We start from the raw sequence: 20,663 nt of genomic DNA, 5'->3' as shown, positions 1-20,663 counted from the left end.
CAGTGCATTACAGCACTGCATTGTATAGTAATGGAAATCCTTTTTTTTCTTTTTTGGGCCAAAATGAACTATTTAAAGTTTATTGAAACCTAGAATTCTACTTGAAGAAGTTGTTGACTCCTTAAAAGTGGAAAGAATCCACCATCAGATGTTCACAAGAGGATTTTTTGGCTGATTGGGAGCAGCACAAGGGCTATGTGGTTAGGACTCCTCCCTTGCAGCAATGGGGTCCTGTGTATGAATCCCAGCTAGGACACTACCTGCATGGGGTTTACAAGTTCTTGCATGGGTTTCCTTCCATACGCCAAAGAAATGCTGTTAAGTTAATTAGCTCTTGTCTAAATTGGTCCTGGTCTTTATTTGTAGTAGTTGTGCATTCATGTGTGATAGGGACCTTGGATTAGGATAAGCCTGGACAAGGATAAAGGATCCTTGAGTGGAGGGACTCGTGTGAATGTACGTTATGTAAAGTGCTGCATATATTGTTGGTGCTTTAAAAAAAAAAATCAAGGCATTATAGGCACATGTATACGTAGGATTTAAAGACTGGGAAGTTCACAATAAAATACTTAGTATTTCTGTGTGATTAAATAAGTGTGATGCCTTTTTTCCTGTGATAACAGAGAACACACAGACATGAGCTCTTCACGCCCCCTGTAATTGGTGCGCACCCAGATGAGAGCAGAAGCAAGTTCCAGGTACAGTGAGAGCCCAAAGACCTTTGAATATAAATGTCAACATGAATAATCCCTGAACTCTGGGTGTATCTTTACCTCTGCAGCTGAAAACTGTAGAAAACCTCTTGGGCAGCGCAGCAAAGATGGGAGAGGTCATTGTTCTTGGAATGATTACCCAGTTGAAGGAGGTGAGTTTCTGCAGTCTCATATGTGAGGATTGCACAGCTTGATGACTACTAGCTATGTAGCCAACTCTAGTGTCTCCTTCGCTGATGGGCACTGATAGGTGGCATTGATGGACACTTATTGGCGGCACTGTGACGAGGCACTTAATTGGCGTCACTGATGACGAGGCACTTAATGGCGGCACTGATGACGAGGCACTGATGGGTGGTACTGGTGGGCACTAAGGGGACCGATGTCCCTCTAACAGAAGCCAGTTAGCGGATTTATTCTTTTCTATAAACCCAAGAAACCAGCTTCTGTTTACTTCCGTGACAAGCTGTCATTGGCCCTTTACCCTGCTCTGTGATTAGCCGAGTCTCAAGGACTCAGAAATCACAGAGCGCGCTTCATGCGCACCCCCAGGGGCACGAGAATGGGAGGATGTAAATGTATGCCCTCCCCGCATTTTAAACCCGTGCTGTAGCCGTCTTTTGGCTATAGCGTGGGCACAAATGGTTAAGTTGCTTGCATCATTGGTCTTTTTTTTCTTTTCCTGCTGGAGGCTGCCATTTTTCTGAAGCCCAGAGCTCCTCAGCAGCAGTAAATCTTTAATCTGTCAGCAGATTGGCTTATAGTGGCTCTTATTTTTGGCACAGTGCCTAAAAATAGAGAGCAACTGAGAGTGTGCAGCGTAAGACAGTGCATTATTACTGTATTACTATATTACTGTATAACAGTATAGGCACTTATTTTTAATGTTTTACATAGCTACAGCTGGGAAAGGGGCCAGCATCAAGTGATCTAGCAGGACTTAATTTTCTGACTAAAGTTCCACTTTATGTAAAAAAAACCTTCCAATACCTATGTCTGTCCGTCCCCCCTCCCCCCCAGATCACTAAACACCCCTCTTAGTCCTCTCATGCTCCAGTGCTTTCCCAGCTGCAGTGTCCCTGCTGTCTCTTCCTGTTCTCACATGAGACCCTGAGAACAGCGGGGACCACAGGCTTCTACTGCTGTCAGTCAAAGCCTGTGATGAGGGAGCGGGTAGTATGGCCGAGCCATGCTGCGTGTGTCTATAGATGCACAGCCTGGCTCAGAGTGCGCCCACCTGGGTTCCCCAATAACACACACCTTGCTAAGGGGGCACCAGGAGGAAGGAAGAGTGCAGACGGGGGACTCCAGAAGAGGACTTAATATCGATATGTGCAATGTCGTTGCAGGTAAGAATAACATTTTTAATTTTAAAAGGTTATCACTTTAACTTCTATTTTTAATTTTAAAATTACATGTGCTATTCCAAGTACTACTGTTCTTTTTTTATTATTCTCTCTAAAGGGCAAGTATTTCTTAGAAGATCCAACTGGGACTGTTCAGCTTGATCTAAGCAAAGCAATATCCTTTCTTATGTCTTGTCATTGTGCCAGTTTAAAAAAGGGAAAAAAAATCTGTCACATTTTCCCATAAATGTAATAATAGCACGCTTCAGCATCTGTACTTAATTTGCATTATTATGGAAGTTGGGGTTGTGCTTTTCATTGTTACCACAAGGTGGCTCTAGAACTCTTGTGCTCTGATGGTGAATCGGGCAGATGCTCTTCCCATTTATGGATAGCAATCCTTTTGTTTTTTTAAAGGGATGTTTCCTAACTTCTTCAGAGAGCTCCTATCAGCGGTGATTACCACAAAGTGGAACCTTGCTGCAGTAAACTAGGAGCGAGATGGCCAGTTGATTTATGTATCATCTGAAGAATAATTATTCTGCAGATATAAAGATTAAAATTAACTGTTCTTGAGACATGATTGGTTCATTCTTAGCAGTATGTGCGCTAAACACTTTTTCCAGTCAAGAAATCCCAAGAGACAGTGGTGACTGGGACCTAAACCGTTGCAAGCCTTACTGAAATTTACCAAGGCTTTAGCAAAATGCAAAAAAGAAGGGTGTAGGACCCAATAACTTACTATAAAGAGTCTTTCGAGCTGCTATGCAAATAGGTGTCTCAAAAATAGTATGTGAATCGCACAAACCTACCACACGCTTGTTTATATGTGCAAAATACTCATATAAACCAGTTGGTGCCACGCTCCCACAATGTAACTTTTTGCAATAATAAAATCTGATACTACCACTTTAGCCACTTCAATACAGGGCACTTTCACCCCCTTCCTGCCCAGGTCATTTTTCAGCTTTTAGCGCTATCACACTTTGACAGTTGCGCGGTCATGCAACACTGTACCCATATGACATTTATCATTTTGGTCACCACTGGGTTTTTTTATTTTATTTTTTTGCTATAAAAAAAAGTTTTTCTTAGTTTCTGTTATAAAATTTTGTAAAGGTATTTCTCTCCTTCACTGATGTGCGCTTATGAGGCTACACTGATGGCCACTAATATGCAGCACTGACTGGAATGACTGATGGGCACTGATTGGCATCACTGCTTGGCACTGACCAACATCACTGTTAGGGCTGCAATGATGATGGCATTTCCACTGGATTCAGCTAATAATATGGGTAAAGAGCCTTATCGGCTCTTTACCTTGATTGGTGATGCTCCGTGTCCCAGGGACACAGTGCACTACCAGTCGCCGTGATTCGCTCCCCCCGCGGCGGGAGTGGGATGACGTTATATGATGTTGCCCCGGAACGAGAGAGCCACCTTGTGCCCATCATTTTACTATATGGCAAGCGGGAGGTGGTTAACATTACATGTATATAAGTAAATAAGTGTGTTACTACCACTTTAACATTAAATGCAAACAAATGAATGAATCCTCAAATAAAACCATACGTATAGTGACAACCAATATAAATGTGAAAATGTAATTTGTGTCACTGTGTAATATAGCAAATCTTCTTATTGCAATCCACCACTCAGTGTCAAACCTACTTCATGCAGTGTGTACACCCTTCACTGGATGAATGGAATATATGACCAGACATTGCAATGTGGTCTAAATGTGCAAAGAGGACTCAAAATGATCCTTCCAGATGTTTGCATAACACCAATCACCTGAGTGACCGCAACATACAGGGATATGTAATGTAATACTGACACATAATCGCACACATAGGTTGGACTTGTGTCTTTTTTCAACCTCACCTACTATGTAACTATGTAACCAGTGCTTCCACTTCCTTCTTAATCACTCCTCCACTCAGCCGCATGAACATGAAAGAAAATCACCATACATAGTAGTGCTTTATCCTTAAGTACCAGTTTTATTACTAAACTCGAGATAAAACACCCACATTTTTTTGGTGCTCACAGTGCACCAGACTAGAACAGCATGTAACTATGTACACTATTTCATCAACCAATAAAAACTTCCGAGGTGTATGTTACCGCAATTCTTCGATGTACGAGCATTGTCACAACGCTCGTATATTGAAGAATTGCAGTAACATACACCTCGGAAACTTTTACTGGTTGATGAAATAGTGTACACACAGTTACATGCTGTTCTAGTCTGGTGCACTGTGAGCACCAAAAAAAGTGAAAGCAGAACACCCCAAAGCAATAAGGACAAGTGTAAAAAAAAATTAAAAAAAAACCCTTTCAGACAGAGCTTACTTAGCCAAAATAGAAAGTCGTAACCAAGAGACTGAACTTTGCTGTGGCACCCTGACTGCTGCTTGTAGATATTTTCACAGCTACCGACTCTTCTTTCTCTGCCAACCACATATCAGAAGAGGCTGAACAACGCCATCTGTAGTCTCAGTGGTCCTGTCCACTGCCAAAGCATCTCCTTTCAACTTTAACCCGATTAGACAGGAGGGCTCTTGCATTGTTTAGTAGGGACCTGAGCATTCCTATCCTTTCAGCAGGTGGGGGAGATGCACTGTGGTCATAAATACCTCAAATTACTGTTATAAGATGACCAATCTTCTCAGTGATGCCAACAATTATGGGTCACGATTGAGGGAACCCAGTAACGGTTACAAGAAAAAATGGTGATTGGTTACAACAGCTAGAAAAGATAAGTCTTTATTCAGACCTTGCATCACTCTAACCCACAAAAGCCAAATCATACCTATATGGACTGCCCCAGATACACAAGGAAAGTGCCACTCTAAGACCAATCGTCAGCAGTATCAACTCTGTCACATATACCTTACTAAGTATCTGGCTACTATGTTATCACACTTAGTGGACAACACCATACTCGGACTCCATGTAGTGTGTTTTGTCCTTGCTTCTACCTGTAGGTGATTGGGAACTGTGAATCTGCACATACAGAGGAGTGCAAGGGTTCATCTTTGATAATAACTTTTTCCATGACCGTTCTGTGCAAGTAAATCAAGGAATTTGCAGACGTGTTTAATCTTCTACATTTTTATGCACCTATTCCTAAAACAATGTATACCTGTATTTTAGATGTAAAAGATATAAGTGGCAGTGTCCTTTTTAAATTTTACCTTTACTTCCCCACGTGGTTACCAACTTTATGGAAGAATAATGCTTATTAAGACATTGTAATAAAAAAAACACCATTTGTGCATTTGCATATGAATTTTGTTTAATTCTAAGTTTGTTGGAAGGATTGCTTTCATTGTTCTACACATCCTTATGTGTGTAGTTGAGTTGTTGTAAAACTGTCATCTTTGAAATAACTGCTGCGCCATTCCCTTAACTCCACTGCACCAGTTCCACAGCGGCCTTTATACAGAGTCGTCTTTTGTCTTAGCAGAAGGTAACGTATATATTCTCTTATGATGTAATTCTTTCTTATATCATTGTCAAAGAAAAGTGTTACGTGTGATTTTGTTTCCCTATAGGTTGGTACGAGGATAAAATATTTCATATCAATGCATTCGGATTTCCACCTACTGAACCTTCCAATACAACAAGGTGAGGACTACATTATAGCTCCCATATTCTTATCAGTACAGGGTTGGTTTAATCTGAATTGTGGGTAATACACTGCAACAAAATGTCACAGAAACTTTTACACGAGGGATGGCAGCATCTGCTTCCTGGAAGCTGTGTAAATTCCTTCCTACTACTTGCTGTATGAGATGGATTTAAAGGATAAGTTCACCTTTCTCAACATGTTACACCCGTATTTAAGGCAGGGAAGGTGTCATCAGTTGACTGTCCAATCCTGGATGGGAAGTGCAATTTCCACTCGTTCGCCGCTCACTACTGCTCTGCTGTTGTATGAGCCGGCCGCAGTGGAAAGGAGCGCAGCTGCCGTGTCACCCGCAGTGCGCATGCTCAGGAAACCTGTCGCATGCCAAGTGACATCATCCATCCTTGTCCTTCATACCGCCAGCGTTCCAGGCCTCCCTCTGAGCTCTCCACCGCGGCCGGCTCATACAACAGCAGAGCAGAGCAGTAGTGAGCGGCGAACGAGTGGAAACTGCGCTTCCCATTCAGGATTGGACCGTCCACTGATGACACTTTCACTGATCCACTGATGACACCCCCCCCCCCCCCCTTATGTGCTATTAAGCTTGTTATACTTCTGCACCCGGAGGCGCCTCTCCCTTTGTCTATTTGCAGTTACTGGATTATGGTTTCTGTTCCAATATGACGGCTGCCTTGAGTGGTGGATCATTACACCTTCCTTATGGTCTGTGGACTTTTCTTCCATACCTGGTTATGGATATATTTGCATTCCCTCTGACTCATAGGCCTTATAACCTGTGGGATAATCTGTGTTCAGTTCCTTGCACTTATACTTGTCTTTTAGGTATGTGATCTGGCATTGAGCAGCTGCCCTGCCACAGTATATCTACGGTGGACGGTCCGCAAGTGGTTAAACTATATGTAAACCCTTGTAAAGCAACCCATTCAGTTTAAAATAGAAATGAAAGGCAAATACCTTTTTTTTTCCTCCTTTTTTATAAGTGATCACATGACCTCTGTTCTCAGCTGCATAAGGAGTTTAGAGAGAGCTGGGGGAGGAGAAGCAATAGCAGCACACGGTTATTCCCATTGAATGGCTGTGTGTGTGTGTGTGTGTGTGTGTGTGGGGGGGGGGGGCGTGTCAGCACAAGTCTGATCATTGTAGGAGAGCAGCCTGAAAACTGACCAGACTGTGCTCTCATGTCTAGTGTGGTCAGTTTTTGATAGGAAAGCAGAGGGACTGGCAAGAACTCCAGGGATTTCACTCCAAGGAAGCAATGCAAGGAGAACAGGGTACTTTTTCATACTAGTACATGGTACAGCAGGCACATATCGAGAATATGAAATTCAGGGTTGATATTCTTTAAAGGGGTTGTAAACCCTTGTGTTTTTTCACCTTAATGCATCGTTTGCATTAAGGTGAAAAAACACCTGAGCCCCTTCATTCACTCGGCGGAGACGCGCTCTCCCTCTCTCCACAGGGTCCCGGCTCTTGATTGGATAGATTGATAGCAGTGTAGCCAATGGCTCCCGCTGTTGTCAATCAAATCCAATGATGCGGGGGGCGGGGCCGAGTCTGGCATTCATGTCTGTGGACACAAATGCTGGACTCGGGAGCGCGCCTGCAAGGTAACCCCCCCTGGGAGAGCTATCTGATGCGGGGGGAACCACCGAGGGACCCCAGAAGACGAGGTTCGGGGCCACTCTGTGCAAAACAAGCTGCACAGTGGAGGTAAGTATGATTATGTTTGTTATTTTAAAAAAGTAACAAACGAGCCTTTACAATGCTTTATAGCCTAAGCCAAGTTTTATTTCCATTTTTTGAGTGTAATTAGCCAATCTAAGCACAAGGTAAGAGACTGTATTAACATGTAAATAATTTTGCAGGGCTTATTATGGTAATATAAACTTTTTTGGAGGGCCCCTCCTCCACATCTGTAAAAGCCTCGGCAAAACTAAAGCAGTTGGAGGAGGAAAACGAAGACGCCATGTTTGTGTTTGTGTCTGACCTTTGGCTGGACCAGGTAGAAGTCATGGAGAAGCTTCATGTCATGTTTTCAGGTATTTGCAAGACTTTACTGAGAACTCAGTACATATATAATAAAGCTCCATTATGAAACAAACAAAAACATAAAATAAAGCTCTTGCACAGTTTACAAGGAAACATCATTGATACAACTTATTCTTGGGGGGGGGGGGGGCTTGGGACTGTTTGACATCCCCTTGTCTCTAACCGTTATTCACATTTAAAAAAAAAAATGTAGATCTGTTCCAACCTCTAATATAACAGTATAGCCTCCAATGACTGGGCAGTTACCAGACACACCTTGACTGCCACTACACTATTCCTTGTATAAGAAACCGGAGGAGGGGTGCCAAACTTCCATGGGACCTCGCCGTGTCAAAAACAGGTACCCGCTTGACTGCCCCAAAAGGTGCCAAATGTGGCAGCAGAGGGGGGGAGGAAGCAAACAAGCGGGGCTTCCTCTTTTGGGTGGAGCTACACTTTAAAAATGCACGGAACTGTTGGTGACTGCAGGGAAATTCACCGTCTCCATTTGTCCCACTGACCATTGTCAATGGGACAAAAAGTGATGGAAAATTCAGAATTTTAGCTGTCACCAGAACAAGAGGATAGGGGTAATCGGGCAACTATTTTAAAGGGGAAGTCTTCTCGCTTATCACTCAGTAGAGAATTTTGTTTCACTTTCTGCTTTGTGCTCCAGGACAGGAAGTGAAGGGAAATCTCTCCCCAGTGTGGCACAGACAAAAAAAAAAAAAAGTATGGGTTTTTACCGCTCTTTACTCTCACCAAAATGTTAAAGTTTTGCTTATTCATACTTTACCCATGTGAATGCTAGCAATATGTAAGCGTATAACTAATAAATGTATTGAACAGAAACATAATATGCCTTTGAATGTTAAAGGTTCTACTCAAAACGAATACTTCCAATATTAATTGGACACTGACAGATCGAGTCACCTGAAAAAGCATAAGACTATATTCATTATACAAACAATAAAATACAGTGCACAGATTACAGCTAGCTCCTTTTTATTATTAATTGATTAAAGGTAATTATATAGCGCTGTCAATTTACGCAGCGCTTTACATATATAGTGTACATTCACATCAGTCCCTGCCCTCAAAGAGCTTACAATCTAAGTTCCCTAACTCCCATACATACACATACTAGTACCAGTTTGGACAGGAGCCAGTTAAAGAGGAACTGCAGTCTGCTCACATAATTTGTAATAAAAACATCTTTGCCATTCTGAAGCTTCCCTCCAACCACTTTGCATATTTTATATATACTGTCTTTCTGTACTTGCCAAATATGCTGCAGAAATCTCTCTCCATTGAGTCTGACTGGAACAATTTTAACTGGTGGGCAGCTGAAGCCTCTGTGTAGGGCCTGTTCACTTCCTGGATTTACAGACACACAGAGGCATGGCTCAGGCTCTGCAGCTGTCATTGACCCTCTTATGGCTCATCCCCCCTCCCTTCCTGGCAAACTCTCAGGAGAGTGAGAGAGCTGTGCATGATGTAATAAGCCTAGGCTTTTTACCAGACAAGAGACAGGAAGTGGGCTGTATAAGGTATTTACTGGCAGAAAAAACAAATGTTTTACTGTTAAACGTTAAAACGTCAAGGGCAGAAGATTTAATAGATGGAAAGATGAAAAAATGACTGAAGTTCCGCTTTAACATCCCAGCATGTCTTTTGGAGTGTGAGAGAAAACCCGCACAGGGAGAACATGTAAACTCCAAGCAGGTAGTGTCGTGGTGCCTTAGTGCTGCCAGGCAGAAGTGCTAATCACTTAGCCACTGTGCTGTCCAATTTTTAATTTTATTTTATTTTAAAAGGTTTTTCACCCTCATACATTCTATGCATTAAAGTGAAAAACCTTCTGTGCTGCTGCTCCCCCGCCCCCCAAGCCCTTTGCTCCCGCTGCTGTCAATCAAATGCTGTGACACTGGAGCGTGCACGCACAGTTGCCCCCATTGAAAGTGGCTTTCCGTGCAGGCACCTGCCGAAGAGGAGGGGCCTGGAGCACCGGCGGGGGACCCCAGATGAAGAGGATCGGGGCTGCTCTGTGCAAAAGCATTGCACAGAGCAGGTAAGTATAGACGCATTTGTTTTAGGATGAAAAGTAATGATTTCAGTGATGCAGCCCTCTTCAAACTGGGCGATCTTCAGAAAACTGTGAAAACCTGTACAAGAGGATGCAGACGCCTAGTGCATTACCTCCAATATTGTTTATTGTAAAATCATAAAGTGCTAATATACTCACAAAAGCAGAAAAAAAACAAGCTAATAGCTCTGAGGAAGGGGGGTCTGTCCCCCAAAATGTAAGCGTCTCCATTGTGTGGCATCGGTAGGGGGGATGCCCATCTCACTTGCTGGATTGCTGCTATGGTCTAGCTTGATTTTATTCTGCTTTTGTGAGTATATTACCATTTTATGATTTTACAATAAACAATTTTGGAGGTAATGTACTAGGCTTTTGCAACCCCGTGTACATGTTTTCACATTTTGTTTTTTTAAAAACCCCCAAAGGTTTAATATCACTTTAAGCAACAACCCACGCAAGATTAAGATATTAACACTAGGACGCTCTAAAGCCCAAGTTTTTGCAGGCTTTACGTTGAAACTGCTGGTACCCCATGCATTTTAACTTAATGGCTGAACCAGCAAAGATGAGGTGAAGTTCTGTACTTGTCGAGAAGAGGTAACAACCAATCGGTCCTGTAGCACAAAGATATTCAAACAAGCTAAAAAGGTTTGTGGTCCGCAAGGATGATTTGACATTTGGAAGTGCCTGCTGTTGCCCCTGAGGTTAGCTATACAGGGCTGAGTGTAATGTCCGTTCTTCAGATTGGGGCCCGGGTTGGCCATATATGCCTACCCTTAATGTTATAACAAGGTTCCTCTCAGGCCTGTTTATTGGATTTTCCTGTTAATATATTATTGGCAGACATGGAACTGAACATCCCCTACAATCTTTTCAGGTTACTCCACGGCTCCTCCTACCTGCTTCATCTTCTGTGGAAACTTTTCTTCTGCACCATATGGGAAAAATCAGATGAAATCTCTAAAAGGTATACAGATTTATAACACTTGGTTTTTCTTGGTCTCCCCTATCCTGTGGGCACTCAGCAGCAATGTCCTCCCCTTACCTCCAGACTTTCCTGCTTGTGTATTCAGTGTCTGAGAATTGATGTGGTGGTAAATACTGATTTATACAACGTAAAAGGTGTATTGATAGTACAGAGGAATAATAATAGACTAATCTCTAGTATTTGTTTTTTGAAGAATGAGCTGTTTTACTTTTATTATGTGCAACATTTGGTGCATAAATCACTTATCTGAGCGTCCATGTTTATACACATTGTTGGCAGCCACAGTCTAATCTTGTTGGCAGCCCCAGTCTAATCTTGTTGGCAGCCCCAGTCTAATCTTGGGAGAAAAGTGATCAATTAGGAAAATTAAGGCTAGGTTCACCTTTTCCAGAAAACAGCCTTGCAGTCAAGGGATTCCAGTAACAATTCAAGACAACTGCGCAGCCTTGTAAAATGTTAATTCATTCATTTTGTAATACCTTTTAACTCCCCCATCCTAATCCTGAGAGGCCTGGACATAAAAATCCTAATTAGCAATTCAGATGTTCTGCTTTGTTGTTCATGAAAACTGTATGGAAGCTCACCCCCCCCCTGCCCCCCCCCCCCCCCCCCCCCCCCCCCATCATTACAATAACAAAAACCAACAGTTCTCACCTCCTAGCAAGAGGACAGAACATGCAGGTTGCCCATGTTTTGGCAGGCTGATTGTACCCAAGTCGATCCATTGATCACAACCAGCATGTTGGATTTTTCTGCATGTGATTACTGCCAGCGGCTATAGCTGCTAGCAATAACTGTGTTCTGCTGGCTTGCAAGGCCTCCCCCCGCTGGAAGAATACAATTGTGCTGGGGAATCGAGCAATTTTCTTTCCTTCCACCCATGGTGGAAAGAAAATCATTTAATCTATGGCTTGCCTTCCAGGGAGTTTTTTTCCTTCCTTACTAACCAACCTGTGCCAAAACCTCTAAAGGATGAACTATACCAGTCTCATGTGGCCCATCAAAGCTATGTTATATATACATCTATATAGGAATACTGTAAATAGGGACGTGCTACTAAGGCATGCCATACATGATTCAGTTTCTTTCATTCAATCAGCGGGTAGAACAAAATTAAATGGATCAGTTCACCCATCCACACATTCAAGGTTCAGAATACACTCATCAGTACGGCCAGCTGTAGCTGGCGGCAGTGATTGAGTGAAAAATTTCCAGCAAGCTGGTTGTACAGAGGTCGATCGAGAGCAACTTTTGTACAACAGGCCTGGTCATAGATGGAACGAAATTTGCCTGGTCCTTTCTAAACCGGACAAATTTCCATCCATCTATGGCCAGCTTAAGAAAGTTAAATCTGTCCAAAAAAGGGCTTTCCCTTTTACAGCTGTCTCTGGTCCCTGATGGTTTCTTTGTCTTCATGAACTGTGATTATTTTGAAGGAAAAAACCTAATTGGCTAAGGAATGTTTTTTTTTTTTGTTTTTTTTTTCTCTTTTAGATTCATTCAAGAATCTTGCAGATGTGATATGTGAGTACCCCAACATTCACAAAAGGTAATGCCTTATCCTCTTTTTTTTTTTTTTTTTTTTTCCACAATTATTCATTGTAGGGGACATTAGGAAACGGGCATCAAACTTTGGGACTCATTTTTTTCAACTAGCCCTAGAAGAAATAAAGGGAGAGTCAGTTTATTATAGGCAAATGACATGAGACATTTTATGACTGTCAGTATTTATATGGCATAATCTGCTATTGGAGTTGCATGCAGAGGGGGGGGGGGGGGGGGTCTATTCCTCATATTATATATAGCTAATATTTTTCTGATGTTTTTTGTGATGTTTGATCTTTAACAGCAGCCGATTTGTGTTTGTACCCGGTCCGGAGGACCCTGGCCCTGGTTTTATATTGCCAAGGTACGGTTATTTCTCTGTGGCATATTGTTTTGTTGGTTGTATACATTCTGTTGTCTTTGGAAAATGTGTAATGCAGACTTGTATTCAAAGTAAACCTAAACCTTTGTTTTAGAATTTTGGTGGTTTTAGCTTGTCTGACATTGTTTATCCTGCCCAGACAAGCTGTTAACATGCTTTGTCCACTTCTGCATACGTCCATTATAAAGAACGCTCACTTTTTGTGAAGCTTTAGCAATTTCTCCTTCTCGTGGTTTAGATGAAAAATGTATATCTGCCAAGTGATTGTTAGCCAGTGGCATCCCTTAAATTGCATGTAGGTGCTTTTTACTGGGACACAGCTTTCAGTAACAGATGATGGTGATAATAATAATACCTACAGTAGCTCTAGGGCAGGGGTAGGCAACCTCGGCCCTCCAGCATGAGACATTTCAAGACCCTGACAATCACAGGTATGACTCCTAGAGGCAGGGGCATGATGGGATTAGTAGTTTCATCACAGCTGGAGTGCTAAGGTTGCCTACCCCTGCTCTAGGGCATAGGACCCTTGCCAGCTGTCTTTTCTCAGAGCCTGAAAATATCTTGAAGGCCATGGAAAAGAATTTTCTATAAACGAAATACATTTGGGAACCACTGAGCAGACGGCAGCCTTGTAAAAGGTCATCCGGCTTAGAAGTTCGAAAATGATGGTACATCACTTCTGGAGACTGATGTATGGCAAGAAGTTTGCTTGCGTAAGGCTGGGTTTACACTGGAGAACGCAGCGGCTCACAGCAGGAGTCCGGTGCGTCTCTATTCACTGCTTCAGGCCCAATTTCAGCCTGAATTTTTGGCTGAATTCGGACCTAAAATGGACCAAAAGACGCACAGGGATCCTGTGCAATTCACACTGGAGATGTGTGAACTGGCTCCATAGAGAGCCGTTCACAATCTCCTGACATGCGAATTGGATGTGGGGACAACCCACATCCAATAGTGTGAACCCAACCTAAATCTTTCATAAGCAAATAAATACCTCTGTTTTTTGGGGGTAAGTTACTGGTATGAGACTGGTGTCCTGGTTAATGAAAGTATTTCTTACAGGCCGCCCATAGCAGAGCATATCACAGAGGAATTTAGGCAACGAGTCCCATTCTCCATATTTACCACAAATCCATGCAGGTAAGTTGTATGTTTGATGGGAGGTTCTGGACTTACAGCGGTGAAAATAAATATTTGATTCCCTGCAGATTTTGAAGCAAAGCGTCTTTTAAAAATGTTCCATTTAGTGATGCCTTCAAAATGGCAGTGTTTTCTGTAATGACTATGTGATCTTACAACTGGGGTACTAATATCAACGCCCAATTAGTAATAATATATATGTATATTTGATTCAAAAGCTATTCCTTACCCAATAGTTTCTAAAAATATCAGTCCTTGGCTTGAATATAAGAATGAATATATAGCCAGTAGATCGGCATCACATTCTAAAAAAGATTTAAATAAGTAATATGTAAAGAACCCTAAAATAGAGACAAAAGTCCCCCATAAAACCAAGTAAGCTTGGAGCTATGCTAAATTGGATAAACCCCAGGAGACCGTATATCATGCTTACCAGATCCACATGTATATAAACCCACGCGCGCGGGTATATGTTTGAACATGGTGGCCACCCTCTCCACCCCCTCCTCTTGTTTGACATCTATTCCAAAACCATGGTCATTATTATGAGGTTGCCCAACACTTTGAATCTGTGATGTCCTCTACTCTCCTTGGAAGGCTTTCCACAAGATTTTGGTGTCCTGTATGTGGGAAATTGATTCCATCCTACCCAAAAAGGCGTTTGTGAGGTCAGGTACTGTACTTAAAACACCTGGCTTGCGCAATCATCGTTCTAAGTCATCTCAAAGATGTTCATGGGGGACGGGTGACAGTCCTGCTTCTCTATTGATACAATGAGTGACTGTTGTCACCCTAGAGCGCGAAGTGTTACTTGCAGGATTACCAGGTGAAAATAAAGGAAAAAGGAAGGTTTAGACCCTGCCTGTCTGCACCTCTCGTTCTCTGTGATAAACTGTACTGAAGAAGTATAGAACACCCCATTACTGACCCCTCCCCTTGAGATTGCTACCCTGTTTCCCCGAAAATAAGACCTAGCGTGATTGTCGGTGATGGCTGCAATATAAGCCCTACCCCCCAAATAAGCCCTAGTTAAAGTCCTTGTAGGTCTTATTTTTGGAGAAACAGGGTAGCTGCCTGGTTCTCAAGCTAATCCAGTGCCATTGGTTCTGTGAGACATATAGATCTGGAACAATAGTGCAGATCAGGAGTTCATGGTTGCTGCATGCTTGTTCCAGATCAGAAAATTTAACTGCTGAAGCAACAGAAAACCAGGCAATTAGCAATACCTAAAAGTCAGCTGCGGCAGCTCTCATTTGTTGAACAAATTTTATTTAAGCAAGTACCCTGCTATGCCATTTTTGATCTCTGGTTGTGGTATATGGTGTGCTGGCAGCCAGGTAAGGTTTTACTGCTGTAAATGCATGCCCTGATTGTTTCCTGGCAGAAAATATAACCCCCACTTATATACTTGGCTCACTGATGTACTTACAGGTTTGGAAATATGGCATGCAAGGTATGGCGATCATTTAATATGGCAATAAACTTTTGACAGAGGATGTAGGTAGTTAGCACACTGCTATTCTCATTGCTGTCTGTTTCAGGATTCAGTATTGCACACAGGAAATAGTTGTATTCCGTGAGGATCTGGTGAACAAAATGTGCAGAAATTGTGTACGCTTCCCCAGCAGCAGTTTGGACATTCCCAGTCATGTAAGTAACGGACAAGAAAAAGTGTTTTATTGTAAGATGTGGATTTGGTGTAAATATGGTTTATGTCAAGTTAAAATCATGGACAGGGTTACTGGTAAAAATTCTAAGACTTTTTAAATCTTGATGTGGTCGTTCTTTTATTTTTATTTGTCATACTTGTGAAAGCTAGCATTTTCAAGTCTTGTGAATGTCTTCGTACATGATATACATTTAATGTGCATGTAAAGGTGTTGGTGTGGCCACACACAGCACTATGTAAGAGATTTAGGCCTTATTCACACATAGCGTACTACAACATATGCCCGAGTGAGGGCCATGTTCACCCGCATGCAGATGCACAGGTGTTCCATGCATCCCCATGCAGGCAGTCCTATTTATGTCATTTGGGCGACGCAGCGGTTGCTTCCAATTTGGCATCTGTGCAGGTGCACAGCCCCAGATTGGGAGCAGCTGCTGTGTCTTAGTGGCCACTGCATCCCAATTGACATCAATGGAATTGCCTACATGGGAATGCATGGAACCTGTGCAACCCTGTGCGGGTAAACATGGCCCTCGTAGTTCGCCCCTTGTGAGCAAGGCCTAAAAGTACAACTGGCAGCAAAACTTTTTTTTTTTTTTTTCATTTTGGATAGAGCAAGGGAGGGTTATAACCCCTGCCATCTGTGTCCTATTGCAGAGATTTCCCTTCACTTCCTGTCCCATAGTCAAATGGGAAGTAAGAAAAAAATTCCTGCAAATTACAGTGCTACTAAACCCACAACAGTAAAATCAGTCTGTATATACAGAATAGCATGCTAGTTATACTCACTGTGGAACTTAAGGGGTTAATCTTCTGCATTGTGTAAAAAGGCTGTTTTTATCCTGTAGGCACAGATCCATCCCTCCTGTACTGTCTATCTGGGGAAGGCCAGCTAACACACAGGCAGATTAGCCACCAATCTGCACATGCTCAGTTGTCTTTTTATGCTGGAGAGAACATTTCCTTGTTCTCAGAGCTAGCCTCATAATTGATATCAGTGGGAGAAAATAGTGCCCTGTCGTTGGTATGAGTGCAAGGAATAATGCCCCTTCGTTGGTATCAGTGGGAGGAGTAGTGCCCCGTCATTTATATCAGTTTGAGAAATAGTGGCCTGTCATTGGTATGAGTGCAAGGAATAGTGCCCCATCACTGGTGTCAGCGGGAGGAATGATGCTTCATCATTGGTGTCAGCGGGAGGAATAGTGCCCCATCACTGGTGTCAGCGGGAGGAATAGTGCCCCATCACTGGTGTCAGCGGGAGGAATAGTGCCCCATCACTGGTGTCAGCGGGAGGAATAGTGCCCCATCACTGGTGTCAGCGGGAGGAATAGTGCCCCATCACTGGTGTCAGCGGGAGGAATAGTGCCCCATCACTGGTGTCAGCGGGAGGAATAGTGCCCCATCACTGGTGTCAGCGGGAGGAATAGTGCCCCATCACTGGTGTCAGCGGGAGGAATAGTGCCCCATCACTGGTGTCAGCGGGAGGAATAGTGCCCCATCACTGGTGTCAGCGGGAGGAATAGTGCCCCATCACTGGTGTCAGCGGGAGGAATAGTGCCCCATCACTGGTGTCAGCGGGAGGAATAGTGCCCCATCACTAGTGTCAGTGGGAGGAATGATGCTTCATCATTGGTGTCAGTGCGAGGAAATGTGTCCCAAGAGCCAGATAAAAGCAAGCAAGGGGCCACAGTTTGGAGACCACTGATATAGAGCTTCACCTGCTGGTTTCAAGGAGTAGTTTGCTTGTTTTGGGTCAGGGATAACCAGCATTTTTAGGCGACCGTTTTAGTTGTAGCCCAAGTATTCCTATTTGTTACTTTTTATTTATTTATTTTAACTGTAGTTGGGCTTCCCAAAGTTTAAAGCAACTCTGCCATCAACTAACAGAGATTTAAATAAAATATAAAAAAGCTGCATGGAATGGATGGCTTCTACTGGGCAATTTTCATCACTACTTCGTCCTCTGTTGGTGTATGTGTCAGCAGGAGGAACCACATAGCACATAGGGGACCAAGCTTCGGATGAAGACGATTGCTCAGACAGTGGTTTTTCTGTTAGGTGGTGACAGGGTGTCTTGTAGCTGCGGAATTATGAGCGTCTGAAGTGCTCAGGGGAAAACTATTTGCCAATTTGTTAAAGCGTTTGTTACCCTAAACAAAAAAATAAAATATCCTGTTCCTTTTAAAGCATGTTATACAGCACAGTGCTTGTGCTGTGTAATTTGGTCCTCTCTATCACATGAAATTTCTGGCTGATCCTGCCTGGTTCCCCCCCCCCCCCCCCCCGTAAACTGACCACAGTTCATCATGGCTGCTGAGCCCTGACACTGTGGTCAGTTTACCTGCCTCTGTCATCCGCAGCTCTCCTGTCCTCTTCTGCCCTCCTCCCCCAGTTCCCTGCCTGTCTGCTCTGTGTCAAGTTCCCCTTCTGCTGCTGAAATTATTTAAAATCTTATATAATCCTGTGTGTTTGCTAATGATATGTGCTCCTGGCTCTCTCCTCCTCTCGTCCTGAATGACGTCAGCGGGGGAATCTCGGCCCTGCCCGCTGCAGCTGTTAGATGGGGAGAGGAGAGAGCCGGCCGATCACATGAGTGGTGCTCTGAAATCCGGTATAGCCGGCATTTTGTTTTAAAAAACACAGACAGGAGCACATATTGGCAAACACACAGGATTATATGAAGTTAAATGAGTGGATTAACAACCACTTTAATCATTCGCCATTTTCTGATAGAAAATGTAACAGGCCTTTTTACTGCACACAGACCACGCTTTTGTCTCAGCTGATTCCTTCCCATTGTCTCCATCCACAAACTGCAAGTTTCAGGGCCTTTTACAGTGGGAGGGGGGAATCTGATATTCTTTGGCCACCATATCCAGCAGGATTCATTGGGGCACTTCTGTTGCTTGTGCAGCTGTCAGGCAAGTTTTGCCATTGCTGGCTGAGCTGTTCAGTTCTCAGTTGATACGGCTGTAGCTGGCTTGGTTGCCAGCTGATACGGTTGATGCTTATGGATTCAGTTTTTTAAGATTTTCAGACTGCACAGGGGAGACTGATTCTTGCATGCTGTTTTTCTTGCATGCTGTTTTGCGAGCATAATTCGTTCCAGAAACATGCTTGTAATCCAAAGCACTTGTATATCAAAGCATTTTTTTACAGGGTATAAAAGGGAAGAGAGGCACCTCTAAGTGTAGCAATAAGTTGCTAAATGTTGTACCTTCATTAAATGTAACCATATTGATACACTTAGAGGCTCCTCTCTTCTTTTTTTATACTCAGTGGTGACATGACGCTACTCCTATATCAAGACATCGCTTGTATATCAAGGCAACATTTTGCTTGTTTGCAAAACACTCTCAAACCAAGGTTTTACCGTACTTCTCTAACTGTAGGAGAGTTTTAGAAAGAGGTTTTCAATGATAGTGTGTATATGTATATATATATATATATATATATATATATATATATATATATATATATATATATATATATATATATATATAATACAGGATTTGTATAGCACCAACAGTTTGCGCTGCGCTTTACAACATAAAGGGAGACAATACAAGAGGTTTAGGAGGGCCCTGCTCCTGCGAGCTTACAATCTAATCTTTATATATATATATAATTTTTTTTTTTTTCATAGGGCTTGCAATGATTTTTACTTCAACAGACTAGGTCATTATTTCAGCTTTTATAGTACTCTTAACTGTTGGTTCCATGTCCATTTACCCTGAAAGCTGCATAAATATGGCTAATGAAGGATTGGTAGCCGACAGCCTGTGCGTTTTTTTTTTTTTTTTTTTTTTTTTGCATAAATCACTTTTTATTGAAGTATGCTATATATTTCTCAGGTTTAACTAGGAGCATTTTCAATACGTGAGTTTTAAGAGTAACATTTGGTGCAGTGTGATGTGATATATTATATGGGTGTGAAATCTAACCAAATACAAGTTTGAAAGTTAAATTAGAAAAAAGTGTAAATCTTGCATGAATGTTGTAAGAATTCTGTGTGAAAACATTTATAAATCAGCTGTTCTGTACATAAATGGTGTCAATGAACAGGTTTTGTATGTTTCCCCCTTTTTAATTTGTTGGGTAGAAACAAATTTTAGTAATATTTTTTTTTTCTTATATATTTTCCATTACGGGGATTAAAGGAACATAAGATGACATTCTGGTGATGTACCATGGGGTGTACTACAAACGTTTTCTTCCTTTTTCTGCTTTATTGAATTGTGTAGATTGTCTATAAAGATTCCAAAGACTTTGTGGGTCAGCGTTTACCTTCCACAGGAAAGTCTCTATACCCTTCATTTCACATATAAATGTTAGCTTGTCCAGGAAAAGCTGTAAAGTTGGAAGGTTAGAGTATATTTATTTACGTATCGCCCCTTTTTTGTGAGTTGTGTGTTTTTTTTTTTTTTTGTTTTTTTTTTAACCTGCCCTCAGTAACCTTTGTTCTTCATAAATCCAAAATGCCAAAATTGCCCCTTCTGGAGGTAAAGGTAGGTAGTTTAAACTCTCCATGGTGTGTACTGAGCAATTGTTCTCCAAGCCTGTGTATTTTTACAAATGGTATAAATCAAGTTCAAATATGTTTTTTGTTTTTTAATCTAGTTTGTGAAAACCATCCTCTCTCAGGGACACCTGACGCCGCTACCACTGTTTGTCAGCCCCGTGTACTGGGCGTATGACTATGCACTGCGATTGTACCCCCTGCCTGATGTAGTTGTCATCGCTGATAAATATGATCCCTTCAGCATCACGAATACAGAATGCCTCACCATTAATCCGGTAAGAGACTGAATCTTTATAACACTTTACCATTGCTTGCCACATACTGCATCTAGAGTAAGACAGCTGTACAGCAGAGCCAGACAAAACTGTGTCCCTGCTGTATGTGTTGGTTGCAGGTGTTTTAGGGGATAGGTTAAAGTGGTTATAAACCCACATGAAAAAAATAAAAGACCTGCAAGACAAACGCATAATGAGCTAGTATGCATAGCATACTAGCTCTTTATGTAACACTCACCTGCGATCGAAGCTCCCTCTGCGGTGCCCGTACACAGCAACGGCGACATTTCTCCCCGGAGTTACTTCCGGCGTAT

The 20,663-nt window shown here is 42.4% G+C and overlaps 1 protein-coding gene across 1 annotated transcript in view; it reads left to right on the top strand.

The window, feature by feature from the left end:
• The window catches only part of POLE2 (DNA polymerase epsilon 2, accessory subunit), a 45,118-nt gene that overhangs the window by 20,137 nt on the left and 4,318 nt on the right, over positions 1-20,663 (top strand). Inside the window, 13 exon segments of the mRNA XM_073609895.1 lie at positions 624-698; positions 782-865; positions 2,178-2,234; positions 5,486-5,534; positions 5,620-5,692; positions 7,580-7,610; positions 7,612-7,753; positions 10,706-10,795; positions 12,311-12,365; positions 12,666-12,725; positions 13,806-13,883; positions 15,425-15,533; positions 20,173-20,349. Of these exon segments, the coding sequence (XP_073465996.1) occupies positions 624-698; positions 782-865; positions 2,178-2,234; positions 5,486-5,534; positions 5,620-5,692; positions 7,580-7,610; positions 7,612-7,753; positions 10,706-10,795; positions 12,311-12,365; positions 12,666-12,725; positions 13,806-13,883; positions 15,425-15,533; positions 20,173-20,349 (1,080 nt within the window).

Source organism: Aquarana catesbeiana, linkage group LG13 (genome assembly GCF_042186555.1).
Source record: "Aquarana catesbeiana isolate 2022-GZ linkage group LG13, ASM4218655v1, whole genome shotgun sequence".
NCBI classification, from domain to species: Eukaryota; Metazoa; Chordata; class Amphibia; order Anura; family Ranidae; genus Aquarana; species Aquarana catesbeiana.
Note: the sequence above shows the minus strand (reverse complement) of the source record. Positions and strands in the feature narration are given on the sequence as shown.